Below are 17,983 nucleotides of genomic sequence, written 5' to 3' on the forward strand. Positions count from 1 at the left end.
AATTCCCCAGCACCACATATACAGAAAAGGCCAGAAGTGGCACTGTGGCTCAAGTGGCAGAGTGCTAGCCTTGAGCGGGAAGAAGCCAGGGACAGTGCTCAGGCCCTGAGTCCAAGGCCCAGGACTGGCCAAAAAAAAAAAAAAAGAAGATACAATTACAGTGACATTGTACAGTGACTCAGTCTTACATGTGTGTGTGTGTGTGTGTGTGTGTGTGTGTGTGTGTGTGCGCACACGCATCTGTGCTGGTCCTAGGGCTTGAACACAGGGCCTGAGCATTATCCCTTAACTTTTTCTACTCAAGGCTGGCGTTCTGCCATTTGAGTCACACCTCTACTTCCAGCATTTTGATGGTTAAGAGATAAGGGTCTTTTGGATTTGCCTACCCAGATTGGCTTTGAACAATGAACCTCAAATCTCAGCCTCCTGGGTAGTTAGTATTTTAGGCACGACTCACTGGCACCAACCTTTGGTTTTGGATCTTAAAATCAAGGCACTCTGGTGCAACTCCTCCATGACAATGACTTTAAACAAGACTTCAGCCTCCCTTCAAATGCTAGTTTTCAGGTTTGGCAAGAAAAGCAACAATACTCTCTAAAATTGCCCGTTTTCCAGTACGTGGGTAATTGCTGCTAGTTCACATCTGCGGCGTCACCTGTGCAGGGAGTTTGGGGGTTCCATGCCCCCTGCCTTAGTTTGGACCCATCAAAGTTTATGTGTATGCTCACAGCGGAAGGCATTTTTGTGGAAAGCATTTTGTCTAATTCTAAACAATTTAATAGAAATGTAATTCAACTGGGAGAACTGCGGTCTGTCGGCCCTTTCACAGTGTAGATAATGTTGCAGATTAAAAGCCAACGCTGTGTTCATTATAGTCAAATGACATGAGTGTATGAATTACCATTTTCTTTGCCGATGGTCTATTTCAAAAGTGGGCCATTTTTCCCATTATAATAATAGGCTACATTTTCTTAAAATTATTTGATTATGATTGGTCCTGTCTATTCAGTTTGCAAATAAAAAGCTTTTGCAGTGCTAAACTCCCTGTTCCCAAACAGCCTGAAGCTCTGATTCTGTTTTGAACTGCCACAGGTCAGACCCTGAGGAAGCTGGAGAGAATCCGATCCTGCTCCCAGGAAAGAAAAGAGGTAACAGGCTGGGGGTGGGGGGCAGAGGGCCGGGGGAAATGACTCTGAAAGGACTTGAAGTGTTCAGCTGGTAAATAGGCATTCCATGACCTCCTGTTTTCCTCTTAGACGAGAGGAAAGCGGGCAGCAGGACCTGCCAGCCAGTGTCACTTGTAACTAACAATTTCCTACAGAGTAGATCAGTTAGCTTTGAGTCCCTGTGTCTTGAACCAGCATCCAGGCGTTCAGACCCTGGCTTTCAGGAGCCAGAACCATTTAGACTTCCTGGAGCTTCTGCCTGTGGATGGGCCAAGTCCAGCTGCTTTGATCTGGGCCCCCCATAACATCTGCAGTGGACTGCTGTGTCACCCGGGGCTGGCTGGGTGTTGGCCAGGGCGCCTGGCTTCTCCTCCATGGGCGCACTCAGCCTCTAGCAGGAAAGACAGCTTTGCCCACACTGCATTTCAGGATCCAAGAGTAGGAGACAGACAGCTGCAGGCCCACAGCTGTCACAGGTCCCTCCCACCTCAAGTGAAGGAATATTTGGCAAGCTGGGGCCTGGGGCTTCACCACAGGCCATCACCAGGCCAGCCTATGTTCAAGGGATGGAGAAAACCAACAATGAAGATAAAAGAAAGGAAAGAAAACAACAGGTAGGCGTGGAGGGCAGTAGACAGGACTTCTTCATCTCCTCCTCCTCCTCCTCCTCCTCCTCCTCCTCCTCCTCCTCCTCCTCCTCCTCCTTCTCCTTTCTTTCTACTTCTTTTTTTCTGCCAGTCCTGGGGCTTGAACTCAGGACCTGAGTGCTGTCCCTGAGCCTCTTTTTGTTCAAGGCTAGTGCTCTACCACTTGAGCCACAGTGCTGGTGAGGCTGGCCTCACTTCTTGATGGGTGGGAAAAACTTCACAATCATGTGGCCATTCTTGAAACCTACCCCATGGTACACATTGCTCTATGCTGAGCAACAAGGGAAGAGCGAGGCCAGGTGCTCTGGGTACTACAGGGCTGGGAGTGTGCCAGGTGCCCCGACTCAGTGGCACAGCATGAGAAGTACCATTTCAGAAGGACTCAGGAAGCACGGTGCAGGTCAGTCAACTCCACTAGCAGGATCAAGAGTGGCTTTGCAAGCCAAGTGCATGGGTGCATGCCTGTAATCCCTGCAATCAGGAGACTGAGATAAGAGATCATAAGTTTGAGGCCAACCTGGGCTACATAGTGAGACCAGTCTAAAACAAAGGAAGGAAGGGAGAAAGGGAAGAGGGTAAGGGAGGAAAGAAGGAAGGTAGAAAAGGAAGGAGTGGCTGAGTGGTAGAGAGCTTGCCTAGCATGCATGAATCCCTGGGTTTGATTCCTCAGCACCACATACACAGAAAAAGCTGGAAATGGCGCTATGGCTCAAGTGGTAGAGTGCTAACCTTGAACAAAAGAAACTCAAGGACAGTGCCTAGGCCCTGAGTTCAAGCCCCAGGACTGACAAAAAAAAAAAAAAGAAAAGGAAGGAAGAGGATGGAAATGGTTCAGTTCAGTGCCCTTTGAAAAATGTGTGGTCATTTTTTCAGGGCCAAGAAAGCAGCTTGGTCTCAGGGGAACACTGGAGGACCCTGTCCCTCGTGGGCTGGGAAGTGGCAGCAGGGGCCATAGGTGACCATGGGGTCCTCTGACCATACCCCACACTCAGGGGAGGCTACTGTGGAGTCTTATTGGGTGGCAGGTGGGTGCTGGAGAATGAAAGCACATGGTTCCTCATAAGTGCCCACCAGTGCATCACAGCTTATACCACCAACTCTGCAGATTGCCAAGTGACATGATTCTAGTGACAAAAGGGCATTTCCCATGTCAGGCTGGGTCTGGGGGCTCCCAGGTGGCCCCTGACCTGTTCTTTCTCTGCCATCCCTCAGCTCACTTTCCTGGAAGGGCTCTCTGTGGCGTGGCTCGTAGCATTAGGGGGTGTTCTGCTGGACCTGGGTGCTGGGATGTGATGGTCACCCTGCTCCCTGGTCTCCTTTCTCATTGAATTTCCTTCTGTTTCCATCCAACCACCTAGAATGAGGGCTGGCAGGCTGTGGCAGGCTTGGCCCGCATGGCCCGAGGGGGCAGCTTGGGTGGAGATGGCAGTTTTATGAAGGCAAGGGCAGGGTTCTGTCTTCCTGTTCAGAGGTAGGAGATGGGGGTAAGGGTGAGCCCAGGCCTTCCTCCTGGGGTGAGGACCAAGGGTGGAGGGACCAAGGGTGCATTCCCATGCAGGCTGGGAATGAGTTGTGTCCACCTAGCCCAGGCAAGGACATAAAATAGCAGCATCCCACCTATCCATGTTCAAAAAGTGACTCAAAAATAAAATAAATTCGCCATGCACTGGTGGTGGCTTATGCCTATAATTCTCACTACTTAGGAGGCTGAGATCTGGAGGATTGTGGTTTGAAGCCAGCCCAGGCAGAAAAGTCCATGAAATTTCCATCTCCAAAGCAACCAGCAAAACTAGGTTGGCGGCATGGCTCAAGTGGTAGAGTGCCAGCTATAAGCAAGCAATTTGAGCAAATGCACACTTTGAATTTAAACCCTAATGCTGGCACAGAAAAAAGAAAGAAAAAAAGAAAAGGGAAAAAAAGGAAGAAAGGAAGGAAAGAAGGAAAGAAAATAACCATAAAGCAAGGTTATGAGGAAGGAGTTAAGCTTTCTCCCCCTCTCTCGCTTGCTTGCTCACTCGCTCGCTCTCCTCGCTCTTCTCTCCTTGACAACAGGACTCCTAATATCCACATTGCCAGCTACTCCCCTAGTGCTAGTTGCCTGAGAGCATTTCAGATCATTCCTCTTCTGAAAAGTGCTTGGAGCAGGAAAACAAAGGGCAAAGCTGTTTATCTCCATACCCAGGGTTAATCCTGAAAGATGTTGTAGGATGGCTGCTGGCCCTTGGAGACAGACCTTCCCTACAGGCTTTGGTTTGGTTAGAAAAACAAAAGAGGGGGAGCAAGCTGCCAGGATGTCTTCCCTTGCCCTCCCCCCTTCTTTTCTTTCTCCTCCCACTGCTGCTGCTGCTCCTCTGTCAGCATCACTTCCCCTCACCTGTTGAAGCCCCCTGGCTGGCACTGTGCCATGTACACAGGATGTCAGGTGTAGCCCAGGCTGTGTCACCATGAAAGGCGGGGCACAAGACAGCTCTTTGGTTCTGGAGCTGACTGGACCAGGCTGGGGACCTGCATAGTGTTCCTGCTCTGTGTTGAGGTTGTGCAGGCTGCTCACTCTGCCCTGGGGGAGGGGGGGCACTGGGGACGGAACCAGGAGGGTAAGGGGCTGTGCTCCATGAACTCACTTGATGACAGTAAGTCCCAAGAAGGTGTGTCTACTCCACACCCTGTTACAAGTCTTCAACAGTCTGTACATAACCTTTGGGGACAAGAAGAGCCACAAAACAGTCCTTGTCCCTATGAAGCATCAGCAGGCAGAGCTACTTTGGGTGTAGCTGTGTCCTTTAGAGGGGACACCCCAGTTTGCCACCCCCAGGCTCCTACCCACTTGATAGTAGAAGGTGTACAGCAAGAGCCTCCCCCCACCTTGTTACAATTCTGGGAGCCCTTAGCTCACCTAATGGCTCGGTCTGCCCAAACCACTGATGTCAGAGTGGGGGTAGGGCCAGACACCAGGGTGCTGTGGGAGCCAGCGCGTCCCTCATGTTAAATAGGTCTCCCTTGCTGGGCGCTGGATGCTCACGCCTGTCGTCCTAGCCACTGGGGAAGCTGAGAGCTGAGAATTGTGATTTGCAGTCAGCTTGGGCAGACAAATCCCTGAGACTATGGAAAAAGTAGAAGTGGAACTTTGGCTCAAGTAGTAGAGTACTAGCCTTAAGAAAAAGAAAAAAAAACCTCAGGGACAGCATCCAGACCCCAAGTTCAAGCCCCAGGACCCACACAAAAATGAACAAGTAAATAAGTAAACAAGTCTCACTGAACTGAACATTGATGGCTCATGCCTGTAAGCCTAGTTACTTAGGAAGCTGAGGTCTAGGGATCCAAAGTTTGAAGCCAACCCAGGCAGGAAAGTCCATGAGACTCTTATCTCTAACTAACTACCAAAAAGCTGGAAATGGAGCTGTGGGCTCAAGTTGTACAGTGCCAGCCTTGAGTGTAAAAAGTTAAAGGATAGTTCCCAGGCCCTGAGTTCAAGCCCCATACCTACAGAGAGAAAGAGAGAGAGACAGACAGACAGACAGACAGATCTAAGTAGTGATCAGCCTGCCCAGCCCCAAAGGTCCCTCCTCCTCACCTCTCCAGGCCTCAGCAGACCCAAATTATACCCCCAGATCAAGCCCCACGGGGCGCCTGAGGAGGGAAAGGACTTCCTGGAAGAGGTGGACTGGCATGGGAAGGGTTAACAGTCATTTCTGAAAAATATAACTGTGCTGGTCTCGGCTGGAAGTCAGTAAATACTTTCAGTTCAGCCGGTAAAAATATTCTCAGGTCGTTGCTAACAAGTATTCATGGTTCCTGCCTGTAGAGATTATATAGTGTTTATGGCCCCAGGTCATGAATTATTAATGACTTTGAAATTGTGGTCATTGTAGTTTACTCAAAAATCATTAGAAGGCGAATTTATCATACCATGCTTTAAAAAAAAAAAAAAAAAGGAACATGGCAGAGAACTCATCCAGCACAACCCCCTTAGTGTCCACACTGGTGACCAGGATACCTGTGCTCTGGACATGGGGCTCCCGAGACCCCTGCGCCCTGAGGGCTCTGAGTCACCAGCTCCAGGCCTTCTGTCCTGGCCAGGTGCTCCAGGACCAGCCCTGGCCCTCCAGCGGGCTCCCCATACCCTCTTTGGAGGCTGTGGTGTGTTACAGTGCTGGGAACTGTGCTAGATGGAAGTGAGCATCCCTTCACTTTCTCTGGGCCTGGGATTCAGTGTGGTGGTGGTAGTGTGTGGAGGGGAGGCCCAGCCATCCCACCCCATCCTGGAGGGCCTTGCACCTTAGTGGGCTCCAGCAGTCCTGAGCCTGTCTGGGGGACCCCAGACAAGAGGCCCTAGGCAGGCTACCTCCAGGACCCATTCTGAACCCCTGGGTGTGGATTGGAGGTTTCCACATCCATGCTTGGCAGTGTGCCTGGCTGAAGGGCTCACATTGTAAAGCATGGCAAAAGCATTTAAGTCATCCACCTAGAAAATGTCTTCAAACCACCTCTTTTCATACACTGACTCTCTTTCCCTCCCCCCTCACTCATAAGCGCACGTATATACTGCTTCCTGTTATTTGCAGAGATTTGGGGTATATGCTTACAGGCTTCCTTTACTTTTCTCAGGCAGAGGAGACTAGGGTCTCAGGAGCCAGGGAAGACAGACAGGGTGTGTCAGGGAGAGGGTTATCTAAATAGACACTCCCCATCACCATGAACCCCTCCCCCAGCACCCCACCATGACCTTAGCCCCTTACATTGTACCAGGCTTTCCCTGGTCCATCTCTAGACTGTCAAAATAGTTCATTCCCTCACCAGTTGGGGGGTGTGTGTGTGTGCGCGCGTGCGTGTGTGTGTGTGTGTGTGTCACACATTCACAGATATCATAAACAACCTCTTAGCAGCCATTGACAGAATCATGGCCTGGGATGGGGCCTAGACAAACCATAGCATACCAGCTTACCCAGAGAGGAAGAGATGGAGGCACTGAGGTATTAATGTGTCCATTTTCCACACTCATTTGTCTTTGTGGCTGGATTGTAATAAAAGTATCGGCCACTATGTGCTCAGTGTTATTTATCATGGACCAGGCACTGAGGTAAGCATTTTTCACATACTGCTTCTATTTTTTTTTTTTAATAACACAACTGCACAGATTAGGACTTGGCTAAAAAAGTAAATAAACTCAGCAGCAGAAGGGCGACTGTGTCACTTCAGCTTCAGGCTAGGAATAGGGGAGGGGGCTGCTTCTCAGAAGCCAAGAGCCAGGATGCGCCCAGGGCCAAGAACAGATGAAGGGGTGGGTGTGGTAGCATATGCCTGTAATTCCAGCACTTGGAAGGCTGATGCAGGAGGATGGGAGTTCCTGGCCTGCCTGTGCTACATGGCAAGACTGTCTTAAAACCAAACAAAGAGCCAGATGAAGTCTCTCTCTCTCTCTCTCTCTCTCTCTCTCTCTCTCTCTCTCTCTCTCTCTCTCACACACACACACACACACAATCAGCCAGCCAGTTGTCCTCCTTTCTCCGCTCACCTGGCAGAACAGTTCCCCTAGACTCACGTCCTGCCTTCAGGAGTGTAGCCAGGCCTGCCGTCCTGGACGGCCTTGGGAATAGAGGTGGAAGACCTGGAGTGCTAGGCAGCCTCGACTCATTGTGAAACTCTGGAGACAGAGAGGGGAGAGAAGGTGGGGGGAGGTGCTGGGTCCCCCTCTCTGTCCCACCTTGGCTCTGCTTGGGGTGGCGGGGATGCAGCCCCTGTCCTCAGGAGGACCCGGCCCGGCCTCTCCAAGGGCCTTGTGTGGGCTCCCGTCTCCTTGGCAACTCTGTGGACACCTGGAGTTTGCGGGCTCCTCCTCGTTCTCAGCCACGGGGCAGACCTTGGGGTGCAGATTCAAGCCCTGCCATATTGGGATGGAGGACTCTGCTTCAGTGTCCTGAACTGGATATGAGTGGGGAGAGGGGGGGCAAGGAGGAGGCTGGGGCTTGTGGGGAATGTGCTGGAAGCTTGTGAAGACCCTGTGGGCAGCTGCTGGTGGGGCCTGAAGTCATGTAGGGGGGCTAGGAAAGCCAAGTGGGTCTGGAACCAGGAACCCGGGGGAGGGGGGCTTTTCACCTCTCTGGAGGAGGGAGGGTGATTAGCTATGCGAGCAATCCAGGAGAACTGCTTCCTTACAAATTAAAAACTATTTTTAGCCTTCTAGATAAGGCTAAACCCTTTTGCCAATCCTCTCTCCCAGGTCCAGTGGCTTCCTGGAGTAACTGTTGCTGCTCACTGTCTCCCCCTCCTCCCCTCCTCCTCCCCTCCTCCTCCTCCTCCTCCTCCCCCTCCTCTTCCTCCCCTCCCCTCCTCCTCTTCTGCTTTTGGCAGTCCTGGGTTTTGAACTTAGAGCCTCTCACTTGCTAGGTAGGAGCTTTACCACTTGAGCCACACCTCCAGCCCTTTTTGAAAGCTCTGTTGATTTATTTTTGGTGCCAATCTTGAGGCTTGAACTCAGTGCCTGGGTGCTGAACCTTAGCTTGCTTTTTTTTTTTTTGCCCAAGGCTAGTGCTGTACCACTTGAGCCACAGCCCCACTTCTGGCTTTTTTGGGTAGTTTACTGGAGATAAGAGTCTCACAGGCTTTCCTGTCCTGGTTGTATTGGATCCATGATCCTCAGCTCTCAACTCTGAATGGCAGCAATTACAGGTGTGAGCAATGGCCCTTGCATCTGTGGTAGACTTACATCTGGAGAAGACACGGACTACTGGGGGCAGGGGATGATGGAGAGACCCCTCCTCCCGCATCCCGTTTTCCCTCTTAAGGACAGAGCACCACAAAGACCACTGATTCCTGTCCCCCCGGGTTTGTCCCAAGTTCCCCACCAGCTGGAAGTGGTCCCCATCGACAAAGTCCCCAGACTTTGATCACAGTGGACCACGGGGCCATATTCCCCGACATCCCAGATCCTGCCTTCTGCCACCAGCCTGCCTGTCACCCGCAACTGTGCTTTCAGGGGTTGGTGCACAATGCGAGTTGTGATTGTCGCCGGCCGGCTGCCTGTTCAGAGAGTGTGAAAGCCGCACCAGTCCCACACCAGCTGTTCTCCCTGGAGACAGCCCGGCTCATCCGCTTCCCCCGTAGGGAAAGGAAACCTGACAGCCTTGACATCAGTCATGCACTGGGGATATGGCCGCAGTGGCGGGGCACTGGCCCGGCCCTGTGCCAGGCCTGGGTTCCATCCTCAGCACCAGAGAAGGAAAAGTCAGGCCACATTTCTCCGGCCTAGATTTCAGGGGGGCTTTAGCTGTGTGATGCCAAGTGGCTTTCGGCTCAGCTCAGGGAGCTGGGGTCGGCTCTGAGTGCAGATTCCAGCAGTGAACTGTCTCTGCGAGTGTCGTATGGTCACTAACCTTTATAGAGCATGTGTGACTTTGCGCCAGCCTTCTATGCCTTTTATATTCATATAGTGCTTGCTTTTTATCATCATATCTCTTCCAGCATTTTTATTGAGATGGAATTCATATGGCACAAAACGCACCTCGGTGTGTGCCAGGCCCTCAAGTCAGCCCTGTGCTTCCTCCAGCTTCCCTGAGCACACAAGGGCCTCCTGTTTCGAGCCTCACCTCAGACTTCCTCTCCCCCTCTCCTTCCACCCCACCCAGCCTGGCCCTCCCCACGCAGACGGTCCACTCTCCACTAAGGCTCCAACTCAAGGCCTGGGCGCTGTTCCTGGGCTTTTTTTTTTTTTTTTTTCCTCAAGGCTAGTGCTCTTCCTTTTGAGCCACAGCTCCACGTCTAGCTTTTTGGAGGTTCATTGGAGCTAAGACTCATGGACTTTGCTGCCTGGGCTGGCTTTGAATGTGATCCTCAGATCTCAGCCTCTCCTACATAGCTAGGATTACAGGCATGAGCTATCAGTGCCCAGCTTTCAAGATTTTAAAAAGACTTTTACATTTGCCAGGTGAGAAGATAGTTTACAGTGCACGTGGCACTTGGACAAGAAGACTTTCCTGAGAATAAAAGGCAATCCTGATTTTTTTTCCCTGTGAGGCGTGGCTTGAAAGATCCAGTCATGTTCATAAAGGTACAGCAAGCATATGGTGCCTATTGTCCAATAGCAAGCCTATAGCTGGCTCTGTGCGGTTTGCAATCCCTAAAACTAAGTGTGGTCCAGGGCCGCTGCTGGACAAAGCGGTGCAAGGTGGCCCTCAAAGCCTCCCACTTTTAGGAAATAATCCACTTCGCCCCGTTGGTCACCTGGCGGGTACCCACACGGGTACCCACACTAACGCTCTGCTTTTGTGCTTGCGCTTGCCCAGTACCCAGGGCGGGAGAGGCCCAGATGCCTCTGCAGCGGTTGGTGTGTGTCGCTTGGCCTCTAGGGGGCAGTCTCATCATTGCATTAAGTCCTGTGTCACTTGGCTTCCATTTGTAGTACAGTGCACTTTGAATACAGTGTTGGTTGGTTATCTTTTGAAGATGAGAGTCTGTCTGGGATGGTAGCAAATGCGTGGGAAGTCTGCTCTGAGCTGTCTTTCTGCCCTCAGTCCATATGCACAGAGGACTTAGCACCCAGCGCTAGTATGCACAGAATCTCTGTGCAAACAGGAGAGCTGCACTCAGCTGGCTGGGTTTTGAAGGAAGAATAGGGGTTCTGTACTGCAAGATACCATGATTTGTTTTTATTGTTGGCATAAGAACACTTCTTGAGGGTGTGGGTCAGGTGATAGATCACCTGCCTGAACTCAAGCACAAGGCTCTGAGTTCAAACCCCAGTATTGCCAAAAGGAAAGAAAAGAGAAGAAAAAACATTCATTTGAGCTGGGAGCTAGTGGCTCACACCTGTTGTCCTAGTTACTTAAGTGGCTGAGATCTAAGGATCATGGTGCAAAGCTTGGGCAGGGGGCTGGGAATATGGCCTAGTGGTAAAGTGCTCGCCTTGTATACATGAAACCCTGGGTTCAATTCCTCAGCATCACATATATAGAAAAGGCCAGAAGTGGCGCTGTAGCTCAAGTGGCAGAGTGTTAGCCTTGAGCAAAAAGAAGCCAGGGACAGTGCTCAGGCCCCGAGTTCAAGCCCCAGGACTGGCAAAACAAAACAAAAGAAACAGAGCTTGGGCAGGGAAGTCCATGAGACTCAACTCTAATTAACCACCAGAAAACTGGAAGTGGAGCTATAGTTCAAAGTAGTAGAGCACTCACCTTGAGCACAAGAGCTCAGGGACAGCACCCAGGCCCTGAGTTAAGTCCCACAATCAACAAACAACAACAACAACAAACAAAAAGAATATTCATTTGGGAGTTTGGGTATAGCTTAGTACAGGACTTGACTTTGATTTCTGGCACACACACACACACACACACACACACACACACACACTCTTAAAGTATCACTTAACTCTTTCCTAACTGCTTATCTGAGTCTTTGGACATGAGAGACTTTGGATTCAAACAGCTTAGCATTAGCTCTTTGCTTAAGTTAGCACCAGCTTAGCTGGGAACTGCATACAGGCAGAGTTTAGATTGGCTCAGTAGACAGAAGTATATTAGCTCATGTGATTGAAAAATACATGATGACACTGGTTTCAGGCATGGCTGGATCCAGGGGTGAATGGCTGTTAAAGGCTCTGGCTCCTGTTTGGTCTGCCCTTCAGTGCTCTGAGTCTTCTGCCTATAGTTGTGTCACTGTGGACAGAATCCTCCATGTCACGTGTAAGGACACTCATAATCCACCAGCCCCGTAAGTTGATAAGAACTTCTTGTGTGGTGTGTGAAGAAATGACATCTTTTTTCTTCTCTGGTAGCTCGTGAAAATCAGGGGAGGGGGAATAGGAAAAGTAGCCAATCCCTGCTGGTCTAGTTCAGATATATCTTCCTGGTTCTGTTGGGCAATGGAGGAGAGCACCCTCCCTCCCTTCCTTCCTCCCTCCCTCCCTCCCTCCCTCCCTTCCTCCCTCCCTCCTCCCTCCCTGCCTCCCTCCCTGTCTCCCTCCTTGTCTCCCTCCCTGCCTCCCTCCCTTCTTTCCTTTTTTCCAGCCCAGTGGAGTTGATATCTGCATGTTCCCCTCTGCTCCTCCCCAGGGCAGAGCCATTGGTAAAGCCTATTGCATATAGAAGGGGCCAGCCACACAGCAAGCACATGAGTGGCTCTCACCCCTTTTGCACAATCACCTTATTAACTTTCCCTTTTTACAGATGGGGAAACTGAGGCCCGCAGGAGGTAAGCAGAGTTCAGGGGCTCACCCCAGGTTTCCCAATCCCCAGCTAATTAGTGAGCTCTAGCTATGTAGTTAAATGCTAACAACATAGCCCCTAATGATAGCCTGGAGCACACTGGCGTATATAATTTAATACTAATTGCAGGCTTTGGAATGAAACACTGTGAGTGGGGTGGGGGGCAAGCGACAACACTGTGTTGAGACTGGAGCGGAGATCCAGAGGGAAAGGGACTGGGTCCCCAGCACAGGGAGGAAGCGTGGTCCCCAGGCAGGTGCCAGGTGGGCGGGGAGAGGCTTGCTCCTCCCCCCCGGTTAGTGTGTCCCAGCTACATTTAACCTGGCCTTTGTTTCCTGTGACTGTAACAGAATGCCTGAGCCTGGGTAACTTATCAACAGAAAACACTTGTTTCTTTGGCTCATGGGACTGGGGGCCTGGAAGGCCATGGGCATGGCAGCAAGTTGGGGCAAGGAGCTTCGTGAGTCACATTTTGGTTAGGGGAAGGGCAGTGGAGCATATGGGAAGAGACCAAACCAGGGGCACTGACCACCATTCATGTCTGCAAGAATCACCCCGGTCCCTCGAGAACAAAACGGCCCCCTTCATGAAGGTTGACCCCTGGTCCCCTCCACAGGGCACCAGGGCCCTGCTGCCTCTCTGCACTCTTAGCTTGGGGATCAAATGCCAACATGAATTTTGCAGACAACAAACTATTTCCAAACTAAAGCTGTGGGACCAGCAACTTGCCTTGGAGATAAACCAAGAGTCAGGGGTGTGGCTTTGAGCCAGGCCTGGACTCAGGCTCAGGTTCCCAGCAGAGGCTGCGGGGGCTTGCGCCTTGGCAGAGGGCTATGAGCCCTTGGGCAGGGGCCTTGCATTTCAGCAGTGCTCCATGGTCCTCAGCCAGGAGCTGGTTGAGATACACACCAGGCCACTGGTCCCAGTGAATCCAAGCCCATATCCTACCATGGCTTTTGTTGTTGGTAGTCTGGGGCTGGAACTCAGGGCCTGGGCGCTGCTGTCCCTGAGCTCTTTTAGGTCAAGGCTAGTCGCAGCATTCTGGCCCTTTAAGCCACAGCACCACTTCCAGTTTTCTGGTGATTAGTTGGAGGTAAGAGTCTCATGGAGACTGTTCTGCCCAAGCTGGCTTTGAACTGTGATCCTTGGATCTCAGTCTCCTGCATAGCTAGGATTACAGGTGTGAGCCACTGGTGCTCCCCACCCCTCCTTTTTTTTGGTGCTGGTTCTGCGACTTGTATTGAGAGACTGGACACTGTCCTTGAGCTTTTGTGCTCAAGGCTAGGGCTCTACCACTTTGAGCCACATTTCCACTCTGGCTTTTTTGGTGGTTTATTGGTGACTAAAGCTTCACTGGGCGTTCTTGCCTGGGTTGGCTTAGAACCACAATCTTCAGATCTCAGCCTCCTAAGTAGCTGGGATGACAGGCGTGAGCCAGCATGGTTTCTGGATGATTAGTGTGCCGATCACATTGAAATGAGCTATGAGATGCGAGGCTGCCTGGTGACCTTGCTCCTGTCTTCCTGGCGACGCTGCCTCCCGGCGGAGTGACGCATTCTCTGGAGATGGGAGGTGACAGCTCAGCACAGCCCTGCACAAACTTCAATTTCTTTGAAGTCCATATTTCTTCCAAAAGTGCCATGAAATGGTTCATTCCATAGCATAATATATCAACGGTCACCTTAATATTTCAAAATAGTTATGTAAATTGCCGTGGAGCCCAGGCAAAGATACCTGGGCTGCATTTCCTTGTATCTTAAATGGGATAATAATCACCAGCCCACGAGCTGCTGTGAAGATCAAAAGCGAATAATGTATATGGAAATGCCACAGAAATGCTCCTTAGGTCCATGTGTTGTTACCCTGGGAAGGAATGGAGGATGCTCCCCAGAGCTGGCTGCCCTGGCAGCCAGCTCTCCCAAGGGTTGCTGTCTCCTATGCTTTTGTCCTACCTTGAGGGAGGTAGGCCTGTCTGTCTGCTGTGCTCAGGGAGCTAGTGAGCTTCGGTGGGGTGATCAGGAAGCTGGGGAAATGAGAGGGCAGGCCTAGGTATTAAGTCTGTGTACTCTCACCTTTTCTTGCTGCTGTCTAGATTCCCCAGCAAGAAGGTCCAGCTGGGATCTGGTCACTCGTGCCTGTAAGTCCTAGTGACTCAGGAGTCTGAGATCCAGAGGATCACGGGTTCAAAGACAGCCAAGGCAGAAAAGTCCTCAAGACTCCTTTAAAATAACTAGGAAAAGGCTGGGTTAGAGGTGGGGTTCAAGTGATAGAGGGCCAGCCAATCCAGCAAGCTGAGTTAGCGTCAGGTCATGAGTTCAAACTCTGGTATGGGAAAAGTGAAAAGAAGAAAGCAATGGAGAATGTTCTTATTCTCTTTCCCCATGGTGATTGTTCAGACTCTTAGCCAATCATGTTTCTGTTTTTGCTGTACGGATTTGAACTCAAAACCTTATACTTGGGACTGGGAATATGGCTTCAGCAATAGAGTGCTTGCCTTGCATGCATGAAGCCCTGGGTTTGATTCCTCAGTATCACATAAGCAGAAAAAGCTGGAAATAGCTCAAGTGGTAGAGTACTAGCCTTGAGCAAAAAGAAGCCAGTGCTCATGCCCTGAATCCAAGCCCTGGGACTGGCAACAAAATAAAAACCCTTGCACTTGCTCAGCTGGTGCTCTACTACTAGAGTCACGCCTCTAGCCAGTTTTTTGCTAGATATTTAGAGATGGAATCTTACAGACTTTTCTGGATGGCTTCAAACCCCAATCCTCTCTGCATCTCAAGTCTCCTGTGTAGCTAGGATTACAAGTGTGAGCTGCTGGCTCCCAGCTTTCGTGCTTATTTCAGGAGTGTGTTTGTGTGTGTTGTGAAGAGGGGAGGTGGCCCTAAGGAGTGTGTGGGGTTTCAGTCATTGCTTTCCTAGCCTGTGCATATGCCATGTGAAATGTGTGCAATTTATTAGACATTCATTCTGTCTCCATAAAACCAATCAATTGTAATAGGCATTATCTCTGATGGCCAGGTTCTTCATTTATCCAGAGGCCAGAGCCTCAGTGGAGACTTCTTTTTTTTTAATTTTTTTTTTTTTTTTGTCGGTTGTCTGGGCCTGGGTGCTCTTTACCTAAGCTCTTTAGCTCAAGGCTAGTGTTCTGCCCCTTGAGCCACAGCTCCACTTCTGGTTTTCTGATGGCTAATTGGAGATAAGAGTCTCATGGACTTTCCTTCCTGGGCTGACTTTGAACCATGATCCTCAGATCTCAGCCTCCTAAGTAGCCAGGATTACTGGCATGAGCCACCAATGCCTGGTCTCTGTGGAGACTTCTGAAGCAACAGCTCCATTGTCTGGTTGGTTCAGGTGTGGGGATTCAGGCACAGGGGGATCTAGCAAGTTGAATGGTGGTTAGGAACCTGCTCTCCCCATCTTGGAACAGCGGCCTCATTCCATGCAGTTTCAAACTGCATCTCCTCTGCTCAGCACCCCATGGGAAAGGACAGCTCTTTCCCCAGAGAATGCACAACACCCAGGACTCACCTGAGTCCCTTTCACCCCTAAACCCATGAATCATATGGCCTCAGGAGATCCCTGTGTAAACTGGGTTCCTAGGCTGAGTTCCCCTGGCCCAAAAAGCATATGGAAGGAACTCGCCTGGCAGCAGAGGAGCCCCAGAGGCAGTGCAGAACTCTGTACAAAAGAGGAGATGCAGCACATCCTCCCCAGTGCTGCCCCCGAGGGTCCCCCACACTCGGGGCCATGTGATCTGGAAGGCCAGTGTTGGTTATAATGAACCTGTACCCCTGGGGTTCGCTTTAGAACAGCTGGCTTGGATGCCTCCACTTCTAGACACTTGCCAGATATAACTGACGAGTTCTGAGCCATTCATGGGGGCCTAGAGCCCTTCCTAGCCATGGGGACTTGGGGAGCAGTAGCAAGGCTGGGGCTCCACCTCTTGTAGTGTAGTGGAGCCGAGTGCATCCAAACCCCAGTGGGCCACAGACTGTCTCCCGGGTGCTGGGTCGCCAGAGGGACGCGCCCAGGGAGTCGGGCATTCGTCAGGGTTGGCCTCCTGTGCAGGTGCACCAGGCACCAGGCTCACGGAGAGGCCTTCCTGCGATCGGCTGTCACACAGCTCTGTTTCTTCCTTGCAGGCGTATGCTAAGGACATGGTGACAGACTTTGATGAGAAACATGATGAGTACTTAATATTGCTTCAGCAGAGAAACCGGTAAGAGGAAGCTCCCCCCGCCCCCCACAGCCCTTGTTATTAGCAAAATAAATATCTGCTTGCATTTATTAACAGCACATAGGCCTGGATTCACGGAGGAATGGAGAGTGCTTTCTTCAATCTCTGCTCCCCGTTCATCCAATGGTGAAATGTGATCTTTCTTTCTTTCTTTCTTTCTTTCTTTCTTTCGTTTTTGTGTTGATACTGGGGCCTGGGCCTTTTCACGCAAGGCTGGTGCTCTACCACTTGAGCCACAGCTCCACTTCTGGCTTTTTGGTAGTTCACTGGCAATAAGAGTCTCATGGAGGTCTGGAATATGGCCTAGTGGCAAGAGTGCTTGTCTCATATACATGAAGCTGAAGCCCTGGGTTCGATTCCCCAGCACTACATATATAGAAAATGGCCAGAAGTGGCGCTGTGGCTCAAGTGGCAGAGTGCTAGACTTGAGTCAGAAAGAAACCAGGGACAGTGCTCAGGCCCTGAGTCCAAGGCCCAGGACTGGCGGAAAAAAAAAAAAAAAAAAAGTCTGGACTGGTTTGTAGTTGTGATCCTTGGATCTCAGCATTCCTGAGTGGCTGGGGTTTCAGGTGTGAGCCACAGGTACCCAGCAAACTAGATCTTTTGCCAGAGGGTAGCCCTGTCTGGGCGGAGCTGTGGGGCCGTGCCCCTTCCCCTTCTGCCCCTGGAGGAGGCAGCACTCTAATGAAAGGAAGGAGTTGGAGGTTTGTACAACAGCCACCCGAGCCCTCATGCCAGGGGTGTCCAGTGAAGCCATGTACACTTGGCAGGGTGTCACGGGAGGTGGGGCAGGGCTGCTCCAGCCTCTGGAGGGCCTCTGTAGGGCAGTGTGGGGCGATCAGCGTGAGCTGAGCAGGCCCAGCTTTGAGTCCCGGCTTGGATTCCTCTGCCATCTGAGCAAGCTCATTGCCAATTCTGTTATGGTTTCTCTTCAGGCCTGAGCCTTGCACTAAGCTGCATTTGCAACTCAGGCCTGGAGGGGCCTGGCAGGGAGAGAATGGCTTGGGGGGTAAGGGAGGACAGAGGGCACCTGGAATTTTCCTAGCCTCCTATCTATGCTCATACTAGCTTTGGTTTGTTTGTAGAGCCCCACCCCACCCCTTTCCCATCCCCAGGGTCTGGAGCCTTCGTGCTTATAGAGAAGCTAGAGGTCTGAATTTGTGCTAGGGAATCTGAGCTTGAAAATGTTGGTAATGAATTCAAATTCAAGCCCAAGGCAAACACAAGAACCCTGCAGCTCTGCAAAGCAGGCATGCAGCGCTGGGGAGGGAGCAGGGCTCTGGTTTTTGGTCCTCTCTTCCATCTGGAGGGATGGGGTCTTGCTGGCCACCGGGAGGTCACCTTGACCTTGAAAGTAGGTGCAACCCTGGCCTGGTGCACATACTCTGGGGGAATCCTGATGGCCACTTTTCAGACACTCGCTGTGGGGTGGCTAGCTATCACCCAAAGCTCCAGCCCATTAGAACCATGGCGTGCTCTCACCCTCATTAACGCTGGGGCAACGGGATGTTTTCATTCGATTGCTGGCAGGCTGATGGTGCCATTGAACACCTGGGTGATTGTTTAATATCTCCATGCGACTTGTCAGGAGGAGAGAGTGTCACGGCTCCTTACGAGCAAATTGTTTCTCATTAATCGGTCGATCGATAAGTGTGTGATCCAAGAGGTACAGGCTGATGGCACATATGAGGATTTCCAGAGACAAGGTTATCTAGCACAAAGGCAATTAAAAATATA

The 17,983-nt window shown here is 51.1% G+C and overlaps 1 protein-coding gene across 5 annotated transcripts in view; it reads left to right on the forward strand.

The window, feature by feature from the left end:
- The window catches only part of LOC125340637 (katanin interacting protein), a 109,918-nt gene that overhangs the window by 23,381 nt on the left and 68,554 nt on the right, over positions 1–17,983 (forward strand). For 4 of the 5 annotated variants that reach the window (XM_048332381.1, XM_048332382.1, XM_048332386.1 and 1 more), the window contains exons 2-3: positions 1,093–1,148; positions 16,152–16,228. In XM_048332381.1, coding sequence (XP_048188338.1) covers positions 1,093–1,148; positions 16,152–16,228 — 133 coding nt within the window. Of the gene's footprint in view, positions 1–1,092; positions 1,149–11,970; positions 11,996–16,151; positions 16,229–17,983 lie in introns of all 5 variants that reach the window. The other variant, XM_048332383.1, reaches the window with a different exon arrangement.

The sequence above is a fragment of the Perognathus longimembris genome, chromosome 23, assembly GCF_023159225.1.
Source record: "Perognathus longimembris pacificus isolate PPM17 chromosome 23, ASM2315922v1, whole genome shotgun sequence".
NCBI classification, from domain to species: Eukaryota; Metazoa; Chordata; class Mammalia; order Rodentia; family Heteromyidae; genus Perognathus; species Perognathus longimembris.